This window comes from Rosa rugosa, chromosome 6, assembly GCF_958449725.1.
Source record: "Rosa rugosa chromosome 6, drRosRugo1.1, whole genome shotgun sequence".
NCBI lineage: Eukaryota > Viridiplantae > Streptophyta > Magnoliopsida > Rosales > Rosaceae > Rosa > Rosa rugosa.
In genome coordinates, this window is record NC_084825.1 from 44,223,547 (window position 1) to 44,247,918 (window position 24,372).

General features: G+C 40.0%; 2 protein-coding genes across 2 annotated transcripts; one reads left to right on the forward strand and one right to left on the reverse strand.

Moving 5' to 3' along the window:
- Window positions 1–2,542: 2,542 nt before the first annotated feature.
- LOC133714121 (SAC3 family protein A) lies at window positions 2,543–11,506 on the forward strand. Its single transcript, XM_062140200.1, has 14 exons — window positions 2,543–2,878; window positions 2,975–3,049; window positions 3,398–4,231; window positions 4,900–5,352; window positions 6,099–6,200; window positions 6,780–6,877; window positions 7,426–7,612; window positions 7,914–8,408; window positions 8,538–8,678; window positions 9,116–9,175; window positions 9,449–9,579; window positions 10,308–10,441; window positions 10,533–10,759; window positions 10,975–11,506. The coding sequence occupies exons 2-14, from the start codon at window positions 2,987–2,989 to the stop codon at window positions 11,071–11,073; spliced, it is 3,024 nt and encodes a 1,007-aa protein (XP_061996184.1). The 5' UTR covers window positions 2,543–2,878; window positions 2,975–2,986; the 3' UTR covers window positions 11,074–11,506.
- An 11,755-nt stretch (window positions 11,507–23,261) lies between these two features.
- LOC133715587 (uncharacterized) lies at window positions 23,262–24,081 on the reverse strand. The gene has a single exon (XM_062142124.1). It carries the CDS (start codon window positions 24,015–24,017, stop codon window positions 23,454–23,456), a length of 564 nt encoding a protein of 187 aa, XP_061998108.1. The 5' UTR covers window positions 24,018–24,081; the 3' UTR covers window positions 23,262–23,453.
- Between the last annotated feature and the right edge of the window lie 291 nt (window positions 24,082–24,372).

Below are 24,372 nucleotides of genomic sequence, written 5' to 3' on the forward strand. Positions count from 1 at the left end.
GAGACTTTCACTTCTGGCCCTTGGATTGATTTTAATGACGTGTCAGCTTGGTAGTGAAGTCCAAGCAGTTCCTAGCATTGCTTGTTATAGCATTGCTCTCTCTCTATCTCTCTGTGCCATGGCTGCTCCGGTGGCTTCGGGCCACCACCTCCGGCTTCACTCTGTCTCTATCTCTCTATCGCAAGCCAATTCTCCGGCACCGGCTGACTGCCCGGGGAGTCGCGAACCGAGATTGGAAAGTGCGGCGACAACACCAGAGGTCTGCGCGGCGAGTCGCGAACTGAGATCTTGGTGCCCGGCGCCGGCATGGTGAGAAAGGTAAGAACCTTCGGTGATTGAGATCGGAAAATTCCTTGAAACCCGCGTCGACGTTCTCCGATTCCGCATCGTCTGCTCTCTTTGGCGCTCCGCCCTCCCTCCTCTAGACCCAATCGGCGCTCCTCCTCTCCCCCTCGGATTCCCTCACGCCGGCGACGAGCCCCCTGCCGCCATCTCTCAGATCATCGTCTACCGCTTGCAGTCGCTGATCACCGGCGAAGGTTCAGATCACTACTCGGAGCTTGTGGAATCGGGTCAGTTTGCTTTTCAGGCGGTGGAGGCCGGAGACTACATGGCGTGTTTCTGGGCGCCCGATCACAAGCCCCCGACGACGTTGACCATTGAGTTTGATTGGAAGACCGGTGTGGCGGCCAAGGGAATGAAAGCCGTGCTGGAAATTTGCTCGGCTCTGGAAGAGTATAGGTGAAGCAGCTCCGGTCGATCCGATCTGGTGCCTAGAGCAATTTCTGGGTGCCCAGAGATTTTTTTTTTTTTTTTGGTATACTGAGATTTTTTTATATTTTTTTTTGTATCTGTAATGTATTCATTTTGGTTCACTTGAGGGCAATAATATGATTATTAGGAGGCAATAATATGAGTATTGGGGGGCAATAATATGATTACTGGGGGGCAATAATATGATCAATTGTGCCTGTAGTGTATTCATTTTGGTTTTGGGAGTTTATACAATTCACTGGACAGAAATAATATGATTATTGGAGGCAATAATATGATTTTTGGGAGGAAATAATATGAGTATTGGGGGGCAATAATATGATTACTGGGGGGCAATAATATGGTTATTGGGTATTATTAGGGGGCAATAAATTCAGACACCGGAATCCCGACACCAGTCCGGTAACCGGATTCCGGTGACCGTTCGCCGGATTCCGGTTATCGGTCGCCGGATTCCGGTCACCGGTCGCCGGATTCCCATCACCGGAGTAGGCGGTCAGCCACTGGTCACCGAAGTCTTGCAAGGTGGAGGATGACTTCTCCCTCTAAGTGAGAAAGAAGGAGAGGGCAAAAAAGTCCCAAAAATAAATAAAAAGAATAAAAAAAGAATTAATTGGGTAATAGGGAAATAATCCCTTAGAGTGTTTTGGGTAAATGAGGTTAAAAAACTCTTAATGGAGCAAGTGAGTAATTTTTAAGCTAAAATTGGGTAAATGATCATTTCCCCTATAATCTACACATAAAGGACATGTTGGTAATTGAAAATATTGGAAAAAAATAGAAAAAAAAGAAGAAGAAGCAAAAACTAATTGTAGGAAGTGAGAGTGAGATAACAAACTTGTAATTACTTTTATAACTGCAATAGTAAAAGAAAAAGCAAAAATTATCCTCATGGTTATCTATGCTTTTTTTTTTTGTGAGGAAAAAACAAATTGACATGTGCAAAACATGTTAAGAGGCTAGTATAACTAAATTGAAACCGTAAAAACATGACTACAGGAGAATGTCCTGATTAGCTGATATGAAGGTCCCTCTTGAGAACTGAGGTACCAAAATTTTCATTGTTTGAAAATATTTTATAGTAAATTAAACTAAAAATTTAAATGGTTAAAACACATTTGCAATGACGAATATGAGAATATAAGATAACACAAACAAAGTATGAAATATATATATAGAAAATTCGTAAGTTATGTTTATTCTAATATTTTTTTATTGCACAAGAATTGTCCGTGGGCAAGTAAACTTAGAATCTTCCACATTTCTGATTAATATAACTAGACCAAATTGCATTAGTCACTTTTATTTATTCTAATCTCCATAAATTGTCATTCTACCAATTGAAGAGGATAACGTAGCATATGTATCTCCTATGGTGCCAAGCATGCTCTACAAGCATTATTTAAGAAATAGACCATTATGTCTTAGTTTATTAATAAATTGAACTAGGGGAATATTTGATTTCAATATCAACAAAATAGTTAATGCGGTTGCCCTTAAGCCTTGTATTAAATCCAAGCCTAGCAGTCCACACATGCGATGCGCTTGTTATTTTGGTACATTTTTTCCGTTTTGATTAACAACTCATTCTCTTAATAATAGTATAGAACTATAGATGAATCATTTTAAAATGTTTGCTTACCTCGAGGAACTATAGATTCTTGTTATAAACTTACAACGGTGAAAAAATGATCGGTTGAAAAAAAGGGTGTGGTTAAATAGGTAGAAGATGAAAATAATTAATCTCGGTCTACCGCCAAACATTCCAAGTCTCTTCTTTAACCCGCAAACACGACCCGACCTAGACCCCCCCTTGCTTCTTCTTCTCCAACTTAGAAATTTCATCCGCATATCTCTATTGCTGTCCTCCCCCAATTCGCCCTCTAATTTTTTTCAATAATTTTCATAATTTTTTTTTGCTATCATAATTAGGTCTCTTTAGTCAAAATTCCATTTTTTTGTTTCTTCTCTTCTGTACTTGTTCGTTGTTGTTGTTGTTGTTGTTGATCTCAGTCAAACATTTCATCCCCAATTTGCTTGCGATCCCATTAATCGCGTTCGCCAAAAGTCAAACAACTACAATCACAGCGCTTTTGATTTGAAGGTAAAGCTCGAATTTTTAATCCAAAGCTAATTAGGGTTTTTTGCGTGGTTCATGAATTTGATAGTGATTGGTTTTTGTTGTTGTTGTTGTGTGCAGGATGTTAAAAAGATGATGATGAATCAAGGAGGCAATGCTCAGACCATTGCTGCTGTCGACCCCAATTCGCTTGAGGTGATTTACCATCTCTTTCTCTCTATCAATCAAGCATTTCTGCCATGAATGCTGCTTTGTTTTAGTTTGTGAGCTCTGTGTTTGCGATTTTGTTGAGCCCCCATGGTTTAGTTTAGTACAAACAGTTTGCGTTTCGATGTTCTATTCCTAGTGGCTAGGTTATTCGTTAGGTGTTGTTATCTTGGACAAGTTATTATCTTACCGAGTAGTTATTTGACCCAATACATCTACAACTTCAGGATGCCATTTTGAGTTCATTTTACTTAGATTTATGTAATATCAGTTTTAGGTGATTGATGTACTGGGTCGGTGTTGAGTAACACAAATTTCATTTTTTTCGTGTTTTAGAATCGCCATGTAGTTAATGGGAACCAAGGACAGACGTCGTCATATTTTCCGTCAACAACTGGGTCGGAAGCGTCGGCATGGCCAACTCATCGGGTGGAGAATAGCTCCACGGAAAATGGGATTCATTCTCATTCGGCTTATCAATATAATCAGCATACACAGCCACCTGCCAGTAGCTCGTCCAGTTTGGGAACAGTGAATGCACCACAAGATTACAGTACCTATGCGTCATACCCAAATCCTGCTGATCCATATGGTTATGGAAGTGCGGGATACCAAGGTTACTATAACAACTATCAGCAGCAACCCAACCAGTCCTACTCACAACCCGTAGGAGCATATCAAAATACAGGTGCTCCTTATCAGCCTATTTCCTCATTTCAGAATACAGGGTCTTATGCTGGGTCTGCAAGTTATTCAAGCACTTACTACAATCCTGCTGATTATCAGACTGCTGGAGGCTACGCAAGTAGCGGTTACACTAATCAGACTAATCAGACCACTGCTTGGAATGGTGGAAATTATGCAAACTATACCTCTCAACAATATGCACCCTACACTCCAGAAACTCCTGGTGTGTATAGTTCTGCTACTGCAACTTCAACCCCACAAAATTATCAGCAGCATTATAAGCAATGGGCAGATTATTACAATCAAACAGAAGTCAGTTGTGCTCCTGGGACTGAGAACTTATCTGTTACTAGTACACAGAATGTAGGATGTCCCGTTCCAGGTGTTACCACTGGGTATCAAACCTCAAACAGCCAGCCACCACCTTCATACACTCCTGCATGGAGGCCAGAATCTAGTTCATCTGAATTACCATCGGTGCAGGTTTGCATTTCTTTTCGTGCGGGTTCAGAAAACTTATACATGTTCTCATATGTTGCTTTGCTTGATAACAGTGATGTGGCCATCATGTTTAGTAAGGATTAGTACATACTTTTTTTTATTATCAACTCAGAATTCAGTATTGATTATACAATATATTTTGGATTGCTCTTGGGGTCTTCTGGCATCAGTGCATGGTTAAGTTATTATTAATATTTCTTCAAATTATTTTTTCAAATAACTTTTTTTTTTCTCTTTCCCTCCTTTGGCTTACTAAGTCGGTGTTAAATAATCCGTCCCATGCATATGTTTAGTTTCTGATTCATTTTAATAAAGATGGTCTCATCCTATTCATTTTGCAATAGGCTTCTTTGCCCAATTTTTTACGGTATATTGGTTGTTTGTTGTCACTATAGAACTTGTGATTTTCTGTTTAGAGCAATTAGTTTCTTCGCAAGATGTGTTTCTTTTCACAAGAAGAGCCCTGTCACAGCCTTTAATGCTGTATCTCATGTGATTGATCTGATTTTGTTTTGATGTCAAAGAGTTCATGATCATGAATTTAGAAGGATTTCTTTATTTATGACTGCTACAATGCTTCATGCCTTTTTTGCTGGTTGTTACTACAATTTGGTGAGTAAAATTATTGTTCTGATTTTCTGGTTTCTCAGTCTGGTGCTGTAGTTGGTGGTGCTCATGATGCTTACTGGAATCATGTGGCTCCTACTTCGCAATCTCAAATTCAACATATTTCTCCTATTCAAGCACAATTTCAAAAGCCTTTGGATCAAAAACCTTCTTATGATAGCTTTCAGGACCAACAAAAAACTGCAACTTCTCAAGCATCAAGCATTCAGTATCCTGCTTCTCAGCAGCTGCCATATGTGTCTCATAGTTACCAAACACCTTCACAAGCTGTTCCATCTATAGATACACAAAGAGTAAACAAACTGCAGATTCCAACGAACCCTAGAATCACTTCAAATATGACTTTGGGTTTACGAAAAACTGACAAGGATATAAATACAACCAGTCCAGCAGGAAAACCTGCTTACATCAGTGTTTCACTGCCAAAACCGGTTGAGAAGGTGCCATCCAGTGCTAGTGCTGATTCTCTGCTTAAGGTATATCTTCTCTTTTTCTATAGCCTTTTTATATATCAGGATCCAGTGAGTTTCTTGTAGACTCTATATGAAAGTACATTGGGATATACATGTGGAGCTTGTGTGCCTTGTAAAAATGCTTGTGATTGGGTTCTCAAATGAACTGTGTCACTAAGCTGCATGGTTATTGCTGCATAAGATAATTGCCTTTTCCTGCTGCTAACCTTTGCATATGCAAGCATTTACAAGATTTTTCTTGGAAGTAAGAAACTATAAATTGTATTGTGATGGAGCACATGGATAATAAGCGTTGAGAGAATCAGTTAGTCCCCTCATGTGGGCAAAGTAGTTAGTCCTCACCAACAGGATGTATTTGAAATTACAATATGTGAACATGAAATAATTTTCCTACTCAGAAGTAACATGAGATAGTTTCTGAGGGCTTGCATCACAATGTTTTTAAAAGTAATGAAATAAATGTATTATATATATTTAGAAATGTAATGATTTTTGGTTGTCCATGGAGTTTCAAATCTAGGTATTGTTTAGGTGCATTGCATGTGTATCTGAAGTTAATTTGTAGATTTAATGATGTTGAACTAAAGTGTCATCATGCTACCAACTTCGTATGATGTGCTTTGTGTATGTATACCTGCCTTCGTACTTTTCTGCAATGTTGTATCACTATGTAGAAGCTGCTGGATAATAGTTGACTTAACACTTTAGACTACAACTGATGATGGTTCTTTTCTTTTGGTCATCTGCAGACTGGTATGTTCCCTAAGTCACTGCGTGGTTATGTTGAAAGGGCTTTGGCTCGCTGTAAAGATGATAGCCAGATGGCTGCCTGTCAGGTTGTCATGAAGGAGGTAAGCCCAGGGATAGATTTTATGCAATGCCAACGATGCAATCATATGTACATGTTTATGCTATCTTGCAGTTTCTTTTTGGGCTTGACTCTTGGCCTTGTTGTGTCAGCCCTTAGCAACTATTATGTAATAGGTTCTGATGAGAATGATGAACTCCACAATATACATCCATGCACACTTTCTTGTGTTTTACGATACTGTCTGCAAGATGTAACTATTTTCTATTTTCCAAAAATCCTTAAACTTTTGTTTCTTTCGTAGCCCGCAAGATTATAAAATAAAGTAGTAATGTGACTGTGACTAAAATTATAACTTTGAGCATTGGTTTCCGTCTGATGTGAAATTCTATCTACCAAATTTCTTCATTTAATGCTATACAACAGTTTGATATCTGTGGTTCAAGGAAGCATTTAGGTTTGGGTCTTTGTATCTGTTGAAACTGTCTGTTGTGTTGTTTGCTGCCTAAATCTGTCTTTGATTCATGGATGTATGCAGAAGTTTACATTTCATGCTTCTCTATGTATATATATTTGGATACAGATGTATATGATGTATGATGGTCATTAATTTTTCTATCAGATCATCACCAAGGCAACAGCTGATAGCACACTTTACACACGAGACTGGGATACTGAGCCTCTTTTCCCCCTCCCAAATGAAGATGCTACAAATAAAGAGTACTTCCTCTGTCTCCTTCTCCCTCTTTGCATCTCTGTTATATCTTGTTTCCTCTCTCTCTCTCTTGTGGGGATGTACGTTCATAATAGATCTCTCTGGGGATTGCTGGTCTTCTATCTTAAAGTCCATATTTTTTCTCCAGTATCTTGAGTGTGTGTAAAATTATTTAATGTCTTCATTGTATTAAGTACATGGTTATCCAACCAAATGAAACACAAACTTATTTCAGGGAGCTTCTTTAGTAGATTTTTTTCTTAGTTTCTTAGCCTGATCACTTTTATTTCTGGGCTCTCAGCTGTCTCCAAGTTAGAGTTTTATTAATTGATATTAAAACTACAGAATGTGATGTGTTCAGCACTGTAATATGATTTGGTTTGTTAACGTGTTTCATTTTCCCCCTTACTCTGTGCTTAGTGGGTTGATTCATTTAATAGTACACATCATTGTTAGGTCTGGTTGCAAGATACAGTTGTTGCAATGTTTGAAGTCTAATGTTATGCATCTTAGCTTATGGCTGTTGATCCTTAAGTGTCTTAATGGTTAGCAGGTTAAATTCTTCAGACCTTGTTTCATCATTGGCAAAGTTTAAAAGAAGTCCAAGTAGGCGATCCAAGAGTAGATGGGAACCTTTACCAGAGGAGAAGTCAGAGAAGTCCGTTGAAAGGCCAGCCTCTTTAAATAGCGGTGGTCTAAACTATGCTGCTTGGGGACATGTCAATGATAAGGAGAGAAAGGTACTTATTAAGTCTCCTTCTTCTTCTTCCTTTTTTTTTTTCCTTTTTTTTTTTTTAATGTTTTTCTTTGGGAGGGGAATTCAGTGTTAAAAAGCAATACTCCTTTACTGCTATTTACCTATATATACACGCAGACAGTGATAACTAAGGAATTAATTGTCACCTGGTAACCAGGAGAATCCTATATATAGATGTGTATCTCACAATACATTATATATGCTCAATCATTTGATTTATCCCGGAATAGGGATAGTTTGCAACATTTAAAGCTTGGAGTTAAAACATATGTTCAATCATGCAGCCATTGTTGTGGAGTGCTGGGAGTAAGAATGATAATATGAGTAGTGCAAAGTTTCCTTCACTGGAGCAGAAAAGTGCAAGTAAGATAACCCAAAAGCCGTTTAAGAGGCAGCGCCTTTCTGATTGGGTAGGTGCTACTGAGAATGGTGATGCATCTAGTGATAGTGATGCAGAACAAGGTTTAGCAGCCTACTACGCGGGAGCAATTGCCCTTGCAGATTCACCAGAGGAAAGAAAGAGACGTGAACATCGCTCTAAGCGTTTTGAAAAAGTGCAAGGACATCGAGGACAAAATAATCACTTCAAACCTAAAAATGCTGGTGCTGGGAACTTGTATAATAGAAGAGCTAATGCCTTGGTGCTCAGCAAAAATTTTGAAGATGGCGCTAGCAGGGCTGTTGAAGACATTGACTGGGATTCTCTTACTGTCAAGGGGACCTGCCAAGAAATTGAGAAACGTTATTTGCGCCTCACTTCTGCACCTGATCCTGCCACTGTAATACTCTATATCTCATTTCACTTTATTTATTTATTTATTTTTATAAAATCTGAGTTGATCTATTCAGATTCAATGGACTTTTATGGGATGCGACTTCTCTGCTAAAACATCATTTCTGTCTGACAGGTTAGGCCAGAGGATGTTCTTGAAAAAGCTTTGCTTATGGTACAAAATTCTCAGAAGAATTACCTATATAAATGCGATCAGCTGAAGTCCATTCGCCAGGATTTGACTGTGCAACGAATTCGAAATCAGCTAACAGTAAAGGTACATTTATACCTTTTGTTCCCTATCCTTGATCATAGGGTGCTCTATTTTATCTAGCCTTTCTGTGCCGCCTGACTACTCTATTCCCCAAATGATCATTGACTACTTACTGAAATCAAGTCAGCTAAGCTCTTTTCTCCTTAAACAGGATCAGCTTCAATTTTTGTTGTTTCTGTAACTTTTTTTAACGTCTTTTTAGATCCATAATCATATTGTTTTTCAAACATAATGCATGCCAAATTTTGCTTCTTTCCTGAACACAACTTTTTATTTTTATTTGCCAAAGTCTTTTTAGGTTCTGTTATCTGTAAGGCATTATCCTTCGCCAAAAAAGGCCTAAACCAACTGACCAACCTCCAACCCCCAACCCCCAATCCTTGTTAGAGTTCTGTTCACATATGTTTATATCATTCATTTCACATGTTCTACATATTCAGGTGTATGAAACTCATGCTCGGTTAGCATTGGAAGTTGGAGACCTGCCAGAATATAATCAGGTTAGTGCCCTTACTGTTGAAAACCATTTTCTGAACAATTTATGGTGTGAAGTGACCTTTAAGAAGATGACAATTTATAACAATTTCATAACTACAGTTAAGGGAGGTTAGAGTAATTCACTGAAAAAGTGTATAACTTCAGTTAATTTTTTTGTGACCTGAATTTTTTTTTTTTAACAGAACAAGAACTAAATATTGGAACAATTTTATTTCTGGAAGCTATTCATCTTCTTTGATCTGTGGTGTCAATTAACTATCTTTCATGTGGTTCAGTGCCAGTCACAGTTGAAGTCGCTCTATGCTGATGGTATTGAGGGATGTCATATGGAGTTTTCTGCGTACAACTTGCTTTGTGTTATCCTGCACTCAAATAATAACAGAGATCTGTTATCATCAATGGCAAGGTCAGTAACAAAAGAAAGATCGCTTTTCATTTTGGATATCTTATGTTTTATATTGGTGTAAATATATGGATATTATACATTGGCTTCTTCCATGGACTTTATATCAAGCGTATGGATATTATATTGTCATGACTCATGAGTAGATGAATTCCATCTATGGTTTGCCAAATGTTTATTTATTGGAACTCGAAATTCATTTTCAAATCCAAGAGGACCTACTTTAATCCCAATAATACTGAGTGAATGTTGTTGGATGAGATTTTAGTGAAGTTACACTATGCTGTAAATTCATATTTAAAGACTGGCAAAACTGTATTCAGGCTGTGACTAGCAGTGTGACTGTTTTGAATGGGGTTTCATTCTTGAGTTTTTGTGGGTATCTGGCGCACCTGTTGAATTCTGAACCATGATTTATGGAAATATTTTGTGGGTGAGCCATGATACTTATCATAGCTTTTTAAAGGAATTAAAAAAAGGCAAATAGAAGATAGCCATCTTTTCTGCATGTAGAATACCATTATTCCATCGAGTTGGAATGATTCTTTCCCTTTGAGTTCACCGACCCAAGTAACATTACATTGAAATATCAATTATGTGTATAGTTTTGCTTTCTTTGCTTCACGTAGAATACCATTATCCCACTGAGTTGGAGTGATTCTTTCCCTTTGAGTTCACTGACCCATGTAACATTACATTGAAATATAACGTGAAATGTCAATTTGTTGTAGCTTGTCAGATGAAACAAAAAAGCATGAGGCTGTCAAACATGCCCTTGCAGTTCGAGCTGCTGTCACTTCGGGAAATTATGTCATGTTCTTCAGGCTCTACAAGACAGCTCCCAACTTAAGCACCTGCCTTATGGGTGAGCATCTCTTAAGGAATAATGTTTATTTATAGGAATATAAAAAGATTAGAAGGAGGGTTGAGTTCATTGGATTTTCACCTTTCTGCAGATCTTTATGTTGAAAAGATGCGGTTTAAGGCAGTGAGCTGCATGTGCCGATCATATCGGCCCACAATACCTGTTTCATATGTTGCTCAAATTCTGGGGTTTACACCCACAAATGAGGAAAGTGGGGAGAAGGATTCAGAGGGATTGGAGGAATGCATTGAATGGTTGAAACTACATGGTGCATGCCTTGCTGCAGATAACAATGGGGAAATGCAGCTTGATGCAAAGGTATGTTTGATAGTATGTTTTTGTCACATGGATATTGATAATAATCAATTAATCATAGTCCAAAGGTGTTTTATGGAGTTGAATCTGAAAATGTAATATGCGAGACATTATATTATATCAACCTTGTGGCTTTTCAAATGAAGATGAGGCATTTTTTAAGTGGCTATTTTGTATTTAGATAGTATTTTGACCAGATGCGTATTTTTAATGTGCAGTCTACTTCTTCTAGTCTTTATATGCCAGAGACTGATGCTGTGTCCCATGGAGATGCCAATCTCGCTGTTAATGATTTTTTTACACGGACACCTTCATAGACAGTTTATTTGTATCCAATATAATTTGAGAATTGAGAGCCGTGGAAGAACGTGAGGCTACCTTCACAATATTGCACAACAAAGCTACTTCCCATACTGATTGGGGTATTCTGGATTTCCCTGTAACAATAGAGAATAGATCACTGATGTGTAACTGGTACATGGAATATGGAGTGAAATAGAATCCAAATTCCCGTGGAGAAATTGCTTTGCCTTGAATGCACTGGGGATTTGGCAGAAGGTAGTTTCTAATATCTAATTTCATTCACGGCGAGGTTAGAACATGGTAAATATACTAGAGGAAGAAATTTAAATTTTTTCATGTTGTATCTTAAACTATTCTTGAGCTTATCTTCATGATTCTTAAGAAGTTAGCTTCTTTGATAAATGATTGCTCGAGTATAGTCTTTCGGGAAAACGCCTGAAATTTTGACTTTTGTGCTTTCCAAACTTTCAAATTCTCGACACATCGATCATTCTCAGCATTCTTGATCATATAATTCAACTCCCATCAGCTGTTATTGCAAGACAGGTATATTGCAAATGGGAAAAGAAAAAACCAAAGAGATCAAATAAACGAGCTACATGTGCATATTGCAATTTGATGTTCTTTTTAGGCCCTATAAAATTTTTATCTGATTTTTTCAAAACAAAATAGATTTCTATCTGATTTTCTTCTTGTAAATTGTAATCACTACTCAATCAAAGTTTAATAACAATTATGGTACATCATTTTGAAATTGTGAAAGTAAGTCGGGTATGCCAACTTCGTGCAACTTCGGATTGTGTAATCATCACAATTAGGCATCTAATTAAAAACAAAAGAATGACAGTAATTCACACTCATTGAAAAACCTTTGTTACGCAATGATAATGTAATCCTGCTCAAGAAGGGAGATAGCTGTGTGCCTGTATCAACAAGAACTAGTAATTTTCGTAGGCAATGATACTGTAATTCATGAACTGCATGGCATTGGCCAGTAATAGAGGCAGTGCATTATGTTAGGAGTTGGAACCTTCTTTTTGTCTATTAATTACTTCCATCTACCTAATTGAGCTGAGCCTCTCAATTATGTTCAAAACTTGTTGTAGTCTCACAAATTCGATTCAATAGATCAATTTCATTGATTATTGTCCCAAGATTTCTATGTCAAGCTTGATGCTTCGGTTATATAGACTACTAATGAGACCCATATGTGAGGCTAAAATTTATTGGGGATATAGATAAGGCATAATTCATCTATTGTCCACATTTATCATATGTTGCATATATATATTCTTAGCTTTCTCTAGTGGTATCACTTGATACGCAATATGTCAATGTTAAGCATTGGTATCACTTGATAAACAATACCGATCGATCATAGCAACTTTTATTGGATACATGCAAATTCTGCTAGATGGAGTGATGCTGGCATGACATGATTGAAGAGCTCTGGGTTCATACACTTGCGTTGGAAAACTTTACAAAGATGACGAGTCATAAGAACATTGTCGAAGATTGCTGGGACCTAAGAGAGGTGAACAATTGCATATACAAGACCAAAAGCAACTACAGCCACAATCATCCAAGGGCAAGTTGATAAGAAGCTCCAATCATGTTTAGGACCCCTCCCGAGATGCCAAACTTTACTTTCCCGTCACTATCAAATTGAACAAATGCTGAACCTTTTGAAAGCAGGATTAGAAGCAATTCCAAAAATGGTCTCTTTTATGACCGGAAACCTTTGCATGCCATATTGCCATCTTTAGCATTTAACTAAATCTGGGACATGATCCTCAGAACATACAACCTCAAATTCTTACAACTAAAAGACCAAAACCAATGACACTGAAGAGTGCATGAGATATGCAATTACTATGACTGAACCCATGGTGATGAGAAACTGCAAGAATCTTATGGGGTCGAAACTGTCCAACCACATATATACGATGCAAAACTGAACCAAAGTATCAGTTGCGGAAGCTCTACAATGCATAGACAGCCATAAGACAGCAGTTCTTAGAATTCTTGGAATAGAAGGGAAAGTCCCAGACAACACTCGAGAATTTAAGGCGGAATTAGGAGGTGGCATGTAGGTATCAAGAAAGGGGGTTACAAGAGTTTGTCCTCCATCACCGCTGAATACCACAATACATCTTATTTGGCCACCAAGTCTCCAACATATTTACTGTAGAAAAATGATTTTGATTGATTTTCTCATTACAAGTATACAAGTTATATAGCAGCACAAATGCTACTGTTACAGAGAGATTTAAATTGCAATTACAACAGATGTAGAAACTGAAAGCATTTACAACAAATACAGTGAATTAGAAACTGATGCTACAGTGAATCAGAAACTGATGCTAAGTTATGGCTTGATTTCAGCCAATGATGTATTCTCTCTAACATCCCCCCTCAAACTGGACGGGCCTTGACGGACAAGTTTGTGAGTAAGAAGAGCATGACGGTGCTTATGAAGTGGTTTGGTAAGAAGGTCGGCTGGCTGATCCACGGATGGTATAAAGCAAACGCGATGACTACCAAGAGCCACCTTCTCACGTACGTAGTGATAATCAAGTTCAATATGCTTAGTGCGGGCATGGAAAACCGGATTAGAAGCCATGTAGGTTGCACTAAGGTTATCACAATGTAAGAGAATAGGAAATTGGATTCGAGCACCTAGTTCATAAAGGAGGAAGGCTAACCAAGTGGTCTCCGCACTGGCATGAGAAAGAGACCGATATTCAGACTCAGCGCTGGAGCGAGCAATGGTGGGTTGCTTTTTGGAACACCAAGAGATCAAGTTAGTGCCAAGATAGCAAAGGTAGCCAGAGGTAGAGCGGCGGGAATCCGGACAACCAGCCCAATCAGCATCTGAATATGCAGCAAGATGAGTAGGTTGATGTTGGCGAGAGAAAAACAAGCCATGATGTAGAGTGCCTTTAATGTAGCGAAGAATGCGTTTGGCAGCAACCAGATGTGGTGTGCGGGGCTGACTCATGAACTGAGAGATAGAGTTTACTGCAAACGCAATGTCAGGGCGAGTGATGGTCAAATATTGGAGGGAGCCAACAATTTCCCGGAATGTTGTGGGATTGGCAAGAGAGTCTCCTTCAGTGGCAGTAAGGATGGCCTTGGCTGACATGGGTGTGCTAACCGGTTGGCTAAGCAGCATATCATGCTTCTTAAGGAGATCATGCGCATACTTGAGCTGGCTGATGTGAAGGCCATTATTGTGGGAGGAGACCTGTAAACCGAGAAAATAATGCAGAGGACCAAGGTCCTTAAGATCAAAGCCACGACCCAATGCATCAATAAATCCTTGGATAAGGCGATTGTCACTGCCCGTAACCACAATATCATCAACATACAGCAAAAAATAAATCACGTGCACCCCATGGCGGAAAATGAAAAGAGAAGAGTCAGCCAGACTTTGAACAAACCCAATCGACAATAGAAAAGAGGTCATGCGGTGAAACCAAGCACGTGGAGCTTGCTTGAGACCATAAAGTGCTTTGTTGAGTTTGCAAACGTGAGATGGTCGAGATGGATCAATAAACCCTGGCGGTTGAGTCATATATACATCCTCCTGGAGAAAGCCATGAAGAAAGGCATTCTTGACATCCAATTGACGAAGGGGCCATCCTCTAGACACAGCAAGACATAATACAGTACGAATAGTAGCAGGTTTAATCACAGGACTAAAGGTTTCTTCATAATCAATACCGTGTTGTTGATGAAATCCTTTAGCGACAAGACGAGCTTTGTGACGGTCTACTGTGCCATCTGGATTGTGCTTTACTCGAAACACCCATTTGCAGCCAACTGTATTCTGGGATGGGGAGGAAGGAACTAGAGTCCAAGTGTTGTTTTTCAACAGAGCATTAATTTCCTCGGCCATGGCAGTACGCCACACCTCCTGTTTGGATGCCTCAGTAAAACATGTAGGTTCTGTAGAAGCAATAGCAGTAAGGAGAGCACGAGGAAGAGGATACTTTACTGTGCCATCAGTGCGCACTCGTTGCTTAACAATGCCATCCCGAAGACGGGTTGTCATGGAATGGATAGGAGGAGGCAAGGGAGGAGCAGGAGCTGGAATTTCTTGAGTAGGATGTGGAGAGACTTCAGCTGGCGCCGGAGGATCGGCCACCGTCAAATGCGCTGGCGGAGTCGCGACAGACTGGGCAGGTGGTGCAGGTTCAGCGACAGACTGGGCAGGCGGTTCGGGTTCAGTGACAGACTGGGCAGGCGGTTCGGGTTCAGTGACAGACTGGGCAGGCGGGTTGGGTGCAGCTGGCCTGTTTCGGCGGCGGTAAGTGAGGACTGGAGTAGCACTACCGGCGGACCCTAACGAAGGAAGCTGGATATTGGCAGTGTGCGGTGGTTCGGAGGCAACAGAAGCCAATGATGGATTTGGACCAGAGAGTGGTTGGGTACTTGGGCCGTCACTGGAGATGGAATTTGTGGAAGTAGCAAGGGGGCCTGGGATGGGCAAAAGTGTGAATTCCAAAGGGCTAGAGTTTTGTACCTGCAAATGTTTGTAAGGAAAGGAAGTTTCATTAAATATAACATGCCTAGAGATATAAACACGACCAGTGGTGGGATCGAGACAACGGTAACCCTTATGGTGAGGACTGTAACCCAAAAACACACACTCTATACTACGACTCGAGAGTTTGTCAGAGACATAAGGACCAAGATGAGGAAAACAGGAACAGCCAAAAACTCGAAGAGACGAATAAGAAGGCGGACTACCATAAAGACGGGTGTGGGGAGCATCCCAATTGAGGGTGGGAGTAGGAAGAAGATTAATGAGATATACTGATGTGAGGACGGCTTCGACCCAAAGAGTGTGGGGAGCACTAGAAGTGAGAAGAAGAGTGCGGGCCATGGTGGCAATGTGACGGTGTTTACGCTCGGCAAGGCCATTTTGTTGTGGGGTATGAGGACAAGATAGTCTTTGTTGAATTCCCAAGGATTTACAATATGCCGAGAAGGCATTATTGACATATTCAGTCCCATTGTCACTTTGAAAAAATTTGATTGTAGTGTGAAAAAGATTTTGAATCATGGCAACTAAAGTTTGAAAATGAGTAAGAACTTCATTTTTGCGACGCATGGGATAAAGCCAAGTATAACGGGAAAATTCATCAGTAAAGAGAACATAGTATTTGAAGCCACTAGTGGAGGGAGTGGAAGATGCCCAGACATCACTATGAATAATATAAAATGGAGAAGTAACAGAATCTTTATTGGAATGAAAAGATAACTTATGAGATTTGCTAAGTGCACAATCTCGACAGAAGGTACGGAAGGACAACTGTGAGTCAATAGAAGAACGTAAATGAGACAAAACATCAGAGGACGGGTGACCAAGACGATTGTGCCAGATGGAAGAATGAAAAGAGGCAAGAGCTTGAGGAGTGGTGGAGATGCTGGACAAACGGAGTGGATAGAGGCCATCTTTACAGGGGCCCTGAAACAAGAGATGACCAGAGCGTAAGCAATAAATTTGATAATAATCAAGAGCAAATAGAAAAATGACTTGATTGTCCTTAGTGAAACGAGCGACAGATAAGAGATTTTTACGAATAGATGGAATACGAAAGACATTGTGTAAGAAGAAGTGGGAAGAGCCCAAATTCAAGGGAAGGTTACCAGTATGGGAAACAGGCATTGAGTCACCATTACCCATAAAAACATTATGAGGACCACCATATGACTGAGGATGATTGACAGGCATGGATGTCATGTGATGGGTGGCTCCTGTATCCGGGTACCAAGTTGGATCAGTAGCGAAATGGGCTCCAGCAAATGGCGCAACAGTGGATGGGCCGGAAAATCTGTGAGGGCATTGATTGAGCCCATGCTGATTGGTGTGACAATTAGGACACCACACTGGAGGTGGGCCGAGAAGACCATTTGATGGTGGGGGACGGGCAGCCCAAGTGGGAGAGGTGTAAGGCCCAAACATATTATAGGGCTGCTGTTGCGCGTTATGTATGGGCGGCCGCTGCAGCTGGGAATAAGACGCGGCCTGCGGCTGGAAATTGCGACCTCGTTTGGAGCGGTGATCTCGCCGACCACCAGAGTTGAAATTTCGGCCGGGGAAAGGACGATTGTCGCGGCGAGAAGAGCTGCCGTTGAACAGGGCCGTGGCTGAACCATGCTCGGAGGAAGGAGCCTGCTGGGCCTCGAAAGAGAGGATACGAGCACGGAGGTCGGTGAAGTCAGGAAGAGTTGGATTTTGAGTCAGGGCAGTCCGGAGCATAAGGTAGTCGGACCCAAGGCCATGAAGCGTGGCAAGCACCAAATCATCATCGGGAACAGGCTTGTTGATGGCGGCTAGAGAGTCTGCAATGGATTTGGCGTGACGGAGATAGTCATCAATTGATTGAGAGCCTTTTTGAAGCTCAAGAAGTTGAAGCTTGAGACTGGAGGCACTTGCAGTAGAACGCTGTGAGAAGTGACGGGCGAGGCAGTCCCAGATGGATTTGGATGTTTCGAAGCCAATGGTGAGCTGGGCAACACTCTCAGTTAGAGATGTGGTGAGAAGACTGACGATTTGTTGGTCAGTCGTGAACCATTTCTTGTGTGCAGGATTGGGAACAGATCTTGCGGGTTCAGTATCGGTGGCAGCGGTTAGGATGGTGGGAGAGGGTTCGGGAATGGAACCATCAACATAGCCCCAGAGATCGGCACCGTTGAGGTAAGGCTTGATTTGACGAAGCCAAGTTAAGTAATTGGTTTCTGTTAACTTGGTGAATTGGGCAGTGTTCTGAGATGGTGGATTGGTGGAAGTTGATGCAGCCATGGGAGGAAGCTGACGGAAGGAGGAAGATGATTGCAGGAGGATGGGAAAGACGCAGAAGGGAGAGAAAGAAGACAACAGGTAAGGACCCTAACCTAGGCTGATACCATGTAGAAAAATGATTTTGATTGATTTTCTCATTACAAGTATACAAGTTATATAGCAGCACAAATGCTACTGTTACAGAGAGATTTAAATTGCAATTACAACAGATGTAGAAACTGAAAGCATTTACAACAAATACAGTGAATTAGAAACTGATGCTACAGTGAATCAGAAACTGATGCTAAGTTATGGCTTGATTTCAGCCAATGATGTATTCTCTCTAACATTTACTCTCGCGTTGCCAATGAGTCGCTGCATAAGTAATATTATTCTCGATGTCACAAGTTTGAATCTCACTAATATCATAACTGAATGTGGAATAAAAATTAAATAAAAAAAACTCCATCATTACCATTAAAAATTTAAAATTGATCGATTTAATGATCAATTCCATAATAAATTTTTTCGTTAGAAAATATACACACACATAGGAACATAGCATGGATAGAAATTTTATCCAATTTATAAAATCTACCTACTGACTATTGTGGACATACCACTTAGAAACTTGGTTGAATCCATAAATGCAATGTTCTTATGCTTAGAAGAATGTCAATGGATTTGTCAAACTTCCGCTCTATTTTTTCGTTCTCCATATAATAAGCTGGTTTCCAAGAAACGGGAACGGAGCGGTGCTAACCATCCTTCTCCCAAGAAGTTCAAAACAATCTTGGGTGGCAAGATTCCTACACTGCAGGCGGAGGCACTTGGCCTCATTGAAGAGGATGGTGACCTTACTTTGGTCACTCTGAAGAAGAGGTCTGGTAGGCCTCTTGGAAGCAAGAATAAAGCTCAGAGTGTCAATAAGAAGTTTGGTGGTACTCCTCTGAAGATCACTTACCCTACTAGCAATGGAACAGTCCCCAGCCCTAGCGACAAGGGCAAAGGAAAGATTTAGTCTTTCCAGATTTCTCTGCCTATTACTAGAAGTTTTAATCTTCTACTACTTGCATCTTAGTTTCTCTAGTTGTACACCAATTGAGATCTCTAGGCGACTAGGTTACTAGCAAACGGAAGTTGGTAGGGAGGATTTTTTTTCTTGTGGTTAGGCTCAATAAGTGAGCGAATGTGTTAACAGTGAAGGTCACCTGTCCTTTCTCTGATAGCTTAGACCATTTATGATTTTGGTGTAAGACAGTATTGGATGTACGAGCCTTCTGGCCATGGATATTTGAATAAAGTTATCTCTTTTTCTCAAAAAAATAAGTACCTATGTCGAGGCGTTGTCGCATCCCAATCTCTCTCTCATTTATGAAATAGATGCAATTGGCTTTACATCTAGAATCGTCTAAGACCTCAATTGAGAATGAAGAATTGTTAATGCCCAAAAATATTGTTGTATTTCCTGTTAGGAAATTCGGGTCACCTTCCGAATTCCCTAGCCCAAGACCGAAACCGAATGAAGACAGTAATCACAAACTATGCAAGCAAACACAAGATTGTTGACGAGGTTCGGTCAAACAGTTGACCTACATCCCCGGGTGATGATGATGGTGGATCCACTAAACGAGAAGAAGATTACAAACTTTTGAAGAACGTTTTTGGTTATTCCACTCAAATAACCTCTCTCCTCACAACCCAAATTCTCAATAGAGAATTCCCAAATACACCCAATCTCTCAAAGCTTGCAACTCTCAGAATCTCTCAAATTATCAGAACTCTCAATTGATCCACACACGGATCTCTCTAAACGATGTCTCAATGGCACCCTCCAGAATGAGTCTCTTTCAACTCATAATATGAGAATCTCCAAACCCTCACATCTTCTCTAAATGGTGTCTTCCAATCTCCGAAAGCACACACCAAACCAATAACCCTGAATGACTATTTATAGGTGATACGCTAAAAGCAAGCAAATAATTTAACCCTGAAAATGTCATCGTTAGTATATAGTAAATAGGGATCGTTCTATTCCGAGGATTGAGGGTACACCTATCATTAAAAATACAAAGTATATTATTTACAAAAATAAAATAAAGTATAAACATATTTACGAAAAAGGGGGGATTTTGGATTTTGGTTTTCGAAAATAAACTAAGTAAAGAAAACAATTAAAACATAAAAACATAAATACAAGGATGGAATGAGAGAAACAAAGATCAAAACCGAAACTATAACCAAATTTGATTCAATTCTAATATTGTTCATCTAAGTCATGAGAAAGGAGTTGATCATGTGAAACGTTAGAAAGCAAACGATTTCCCATATTTTAATTTTTAATGCTAATTAACCTAAGTGAAAGCACCTAGATCAATCCTATCAAACATGCATTCAAGCTCTAAAAAGTTAGATAATCATAACATGTTTAACGCATTAGACATAGAGAAAGGCTATCAACTCAAGTGTACAACTTAGTATGGAAAAGTCCACCTAATTGCAATCCTCTTTAATTAAATTCGATATTTGTCCAAAACCTTTACTACTTTGATTTAAGTTTACACAAAACAAAAAGTTGAATTATGTTCTTAAACCTAGCAACAATTATGCATAAACCCTATATGTTTCGAACCACACAAGATTAACACACAAAGGATATCTATCAAGCAAATTTAATCAAACAAACTCACAAAAGCAACCAAGAATCACAATATAGAATCGAAACTTCTCATTTAACCATAAAAATTCCAGAAATAATACTTTGTTCAAACATATATGTCAAATAGTTCATAACCAACGAATTCAAAACAAAGGTTACAAAGGAGAATTGGATTACACCGTGGATGATGATGAAGACGAACGATTAACGTTGTGGTCCCTTGAATCTCGAAAGCAAGCTTCAAGGATGGTGATGGATGATGATGATCACGGCTCTTCTTCTCCCTTGGCCTTGCTTGAACTCGTGGAGATGACTAGAGGATGGAGAGAGGGATGAAGATGCTCACGGCAACAAAGGGTTTTCTGATTTTTTTCTAAAGTGTGAAAGTGTAAAGTTGGAAACCCTAGACGTCTAGAATGAGGGAGCATATATAGGGGACGGCATGTCTTGGTCTCCAAGCCATGTACTTCTCTAATAAATCCATGGAATTAATCTGAAAATTCCACATAGCTTCCTGCAATGATAGCTTGCCAAATAAGCCCTATGATGTGGTCCAACCAATCACAAAATTCTCTAAAATACCTCCCTAAATAATCTTGCCGAAATTCCTTGATAATATTCTGATTTTCTCTCTTTTATTTCGGCCAAACTACCTTTAGGGATTTTAGGAATGTATCTAGACACCTTTTAGCACTTTTCTTGGTCTCCACACTTTTGCTTTCCTTAAAAATTGCCCTAGAAAATCTCTTGCCGAAATCTTCTTGGTTCTTGCTTGATTTTCAAGCCAATTCTCTCTTCCCCTTTGTATTTTCACGGCAAAGCTTCCTAGGGTTTATTCTTTGCGTCACAAACCCTAATTCCATGGGCCTTTAGTGGGCTTTGATCCAATTGCCGAAAATCCACAAAGTCTTGAGAGTTCTTGGGCCTTGTTGCTTCAACTTCAAGCCTTGTCACCTTCCAACGTCATGACACTTCATTTTTCCATTTCCTTTTCATGGTTGCGTTGGAAACTTGCTTGGTAAGCTCTCCTCTTTTTCGCAGGGTTTCCTGGTTGAAGCAGGAAAACTTCTTTTCTTCATTTCTGCTCATTTTTGTGGACCTTTGTGTCTCATTTTTGCTCCCCTTAACGTTTGTAAGCTTCTCTTTCCTTCCGTGAGTTCATTTCCACTTTTTAGCTCCGAGGTCCTGAAAATAGAAACCGTTAATGAAAAATAGAAACTTTCCTAAAATGAAAAATGACAACTTTCCTAAACTGAAACTGGAAACTTTCCAAAAATGAAAAATAGAAACTACAAAATAGAAACTTTCTACAAATAGGAACTTTCCCAATCGAAGAATGGAAACTTTCCTAAACAGAGTTTTATTAAGGAAATAACGCAGAAAATGTAGGGAAATGATTAGTCCGACTCCCAATAGGATCTTCAATCCTAAACCTTTACTTCTAAGGAAAAACTCCATAAATCCTAGATACACTAGAATTGCTTACCCAAAGCCTTCAGAAGTAAAGAATCCAAAATAGAAAAGGAATTAGATATTGAGCCGCAATCCTAACATTTCCCAAATTCATTACCTCTGATTTGGACCACGAACTATTGCCATTAACAAATGGTACCTGGAACACCTTACAACCATCAGTTAGACCAAGTGTAGATGTGTAACAAAGACACAACTATGAAAAGGATCCCAGCCGGTGATTCCACTAAATATAGCCTTTTAATATGAGTTATAGGGCCTAAGATTTCCTTTGGAATCTCTGGAGCAACAAGTCTCAAGTGTGCATTTTCAGAATCTTCCACATCGCAAACAAAAACACGACCTTCATAGTCCACCAAAGACCAACCAGAAGGTGAGTTTTCCCTTAGGAATTCAACTGGAAAGAGAGCTGATGAAAGAGTATTTGGTCAAGTCCAGTTGTATGCCAAGAAGTTTACATGAATTGAATTATGCAGAGTATAACAGAAATTCTCAATGAGTAGACAGTTGTTTAAATGTTTTGGGCCTAAAAGATTGAAGATAGGAACTTGATTGTACAGTGGTCTTACCAAGTATTCGAATCAATTTCAAAGGAAATTGGGGAACCCGGATAGAGCAAGAGGATGAATAAAAGCTTAAACCCGAAGCAGACTGGTTTATGAGCAGCTCTCACTTTGTTTGATGTACAAGCCTCGATACATCTCCAATCGGGCTAGGGTAGATAGAAGAGATGAAGAGGAGCATCTTTGATAAAGAAAGTTTTTCGTTCAGAGGTCTCGAGCCAGGCGTTTTGGGATGTGCAAATAGGCGGATGTGCACACATACTCAAACAACCATTTGATTTGCTCCAATGTCTAGATCACTAAATCTCTAGGAGATCCCTAAGCTAAGGTACACATCAAATTAAATTACATGCTCTCCAAACGATGGATTATTGAGCAATTCACTTCTGAAAAACAAATGATGGCTTAGTATACCATTTATGGAATGTCATCCATCTCAGTTGCTCAGTTTGTCAGGCAGAGTAAATTGGTTTCGGAATTCTTAATTTGTTAATCACTACTCACCAGTCACCAGTTACACTTTGTTAAACACCTAATGCATTTTCTGTTGATCCCAATTAAGTTATGCCCTGCTTAGTAACCTCGAGTGAAATTGGAAAAATGGAAACTATGCTCGAAAATATTATCAAATGAAAATTATTGCAGAAGAAGTCCCATTGTTTGACAGGATTTCTGATTCTAATTTCTGGCAAATGTTGCGCAAGAACAATCAAATTCGAAAACAAAAATCACGCCAAGCGTTTCCATATATATATGATCAATGCAGGTTTTGTAGTAGCAATAGAATCCATGCTTGTACTATGTGAACATTTTCTGTCAAATTTTCACTTTGATCTTTCATGAATATGAAGCAAACTTACACAACTAGTTATCAATACACAACAAATCAATCACATATATATTCATTCATTCTTTGAGTGGTGGAGACTGAGGCCAAACACTGACCTTCTCTTTCTCATACTTAATATAAACCGCCGTCGCCGCCGCCACAAAGTAAACCTGAATGAGCACCACCGGCGGCGTATGAAATTTCAGCACGCTCTTCCCCGTCGCCAGCTCCACCAGCAGCAACGCCGCCAAACCCAGAAGCGCGACCCGCCCGTTGACCCGCTCGCTATACGGGCTGAACCCGAAGTCCACCTTCAACCCGCCCGACACGGGTTCCTTGAGCGGCACCGGCGGGAGGAAGACGTTGGACCCGGACGACCCGGACCCGGAGGACTTGGACTTCTTGGTCTTCCGGGCCTCGGCTTTCTTGCCGGTGCCGCTGCGGTAGCGGAGCCGGACCTGGCTGAGACGGTCGTCGAAGTCGGAGCCGGGTTCTGGGGCCGGGTCGGATGGGGGTGTTTCCGGGTCGGTGGCTCGGGTGGGGAAGGAAAGGAGGGGTTTGGGGTTGTGGGTTTTGGGTGGTGATGAGAGTGGGAATGGGTTTGGGAGTCGCGGAGATGAAGAAGGTGATAGGCTCGCCATTTTCTTCTCTGCAGCTCTCTCACTCTCTGGTTTGGTTTGGATAATTTTTTCTATTTTCTTAAAATTTTGCAATTTAAATCAAAACATAATTTTTTGTTGGGTTGGGCTATGGACTTTTCAGGAGGAATTATGGGCTGGCGGGAAGAAAATGGGCTGATGTCATTACCAGGCCACTGGTATTTGTACTGTTTTTTTTTTTTTTTTTGGTCCTTAAATCTTGGTGAGAGATGGGATTCTTCCTTGGATTGGATCCCACCCCCAATTTCGAGAGAAAATCATTCGACTGGGAATTTTTAGTAAGGTACTATGATCGGCTATTGAACTTGGATATATATGAAAATGATATTGTCATATG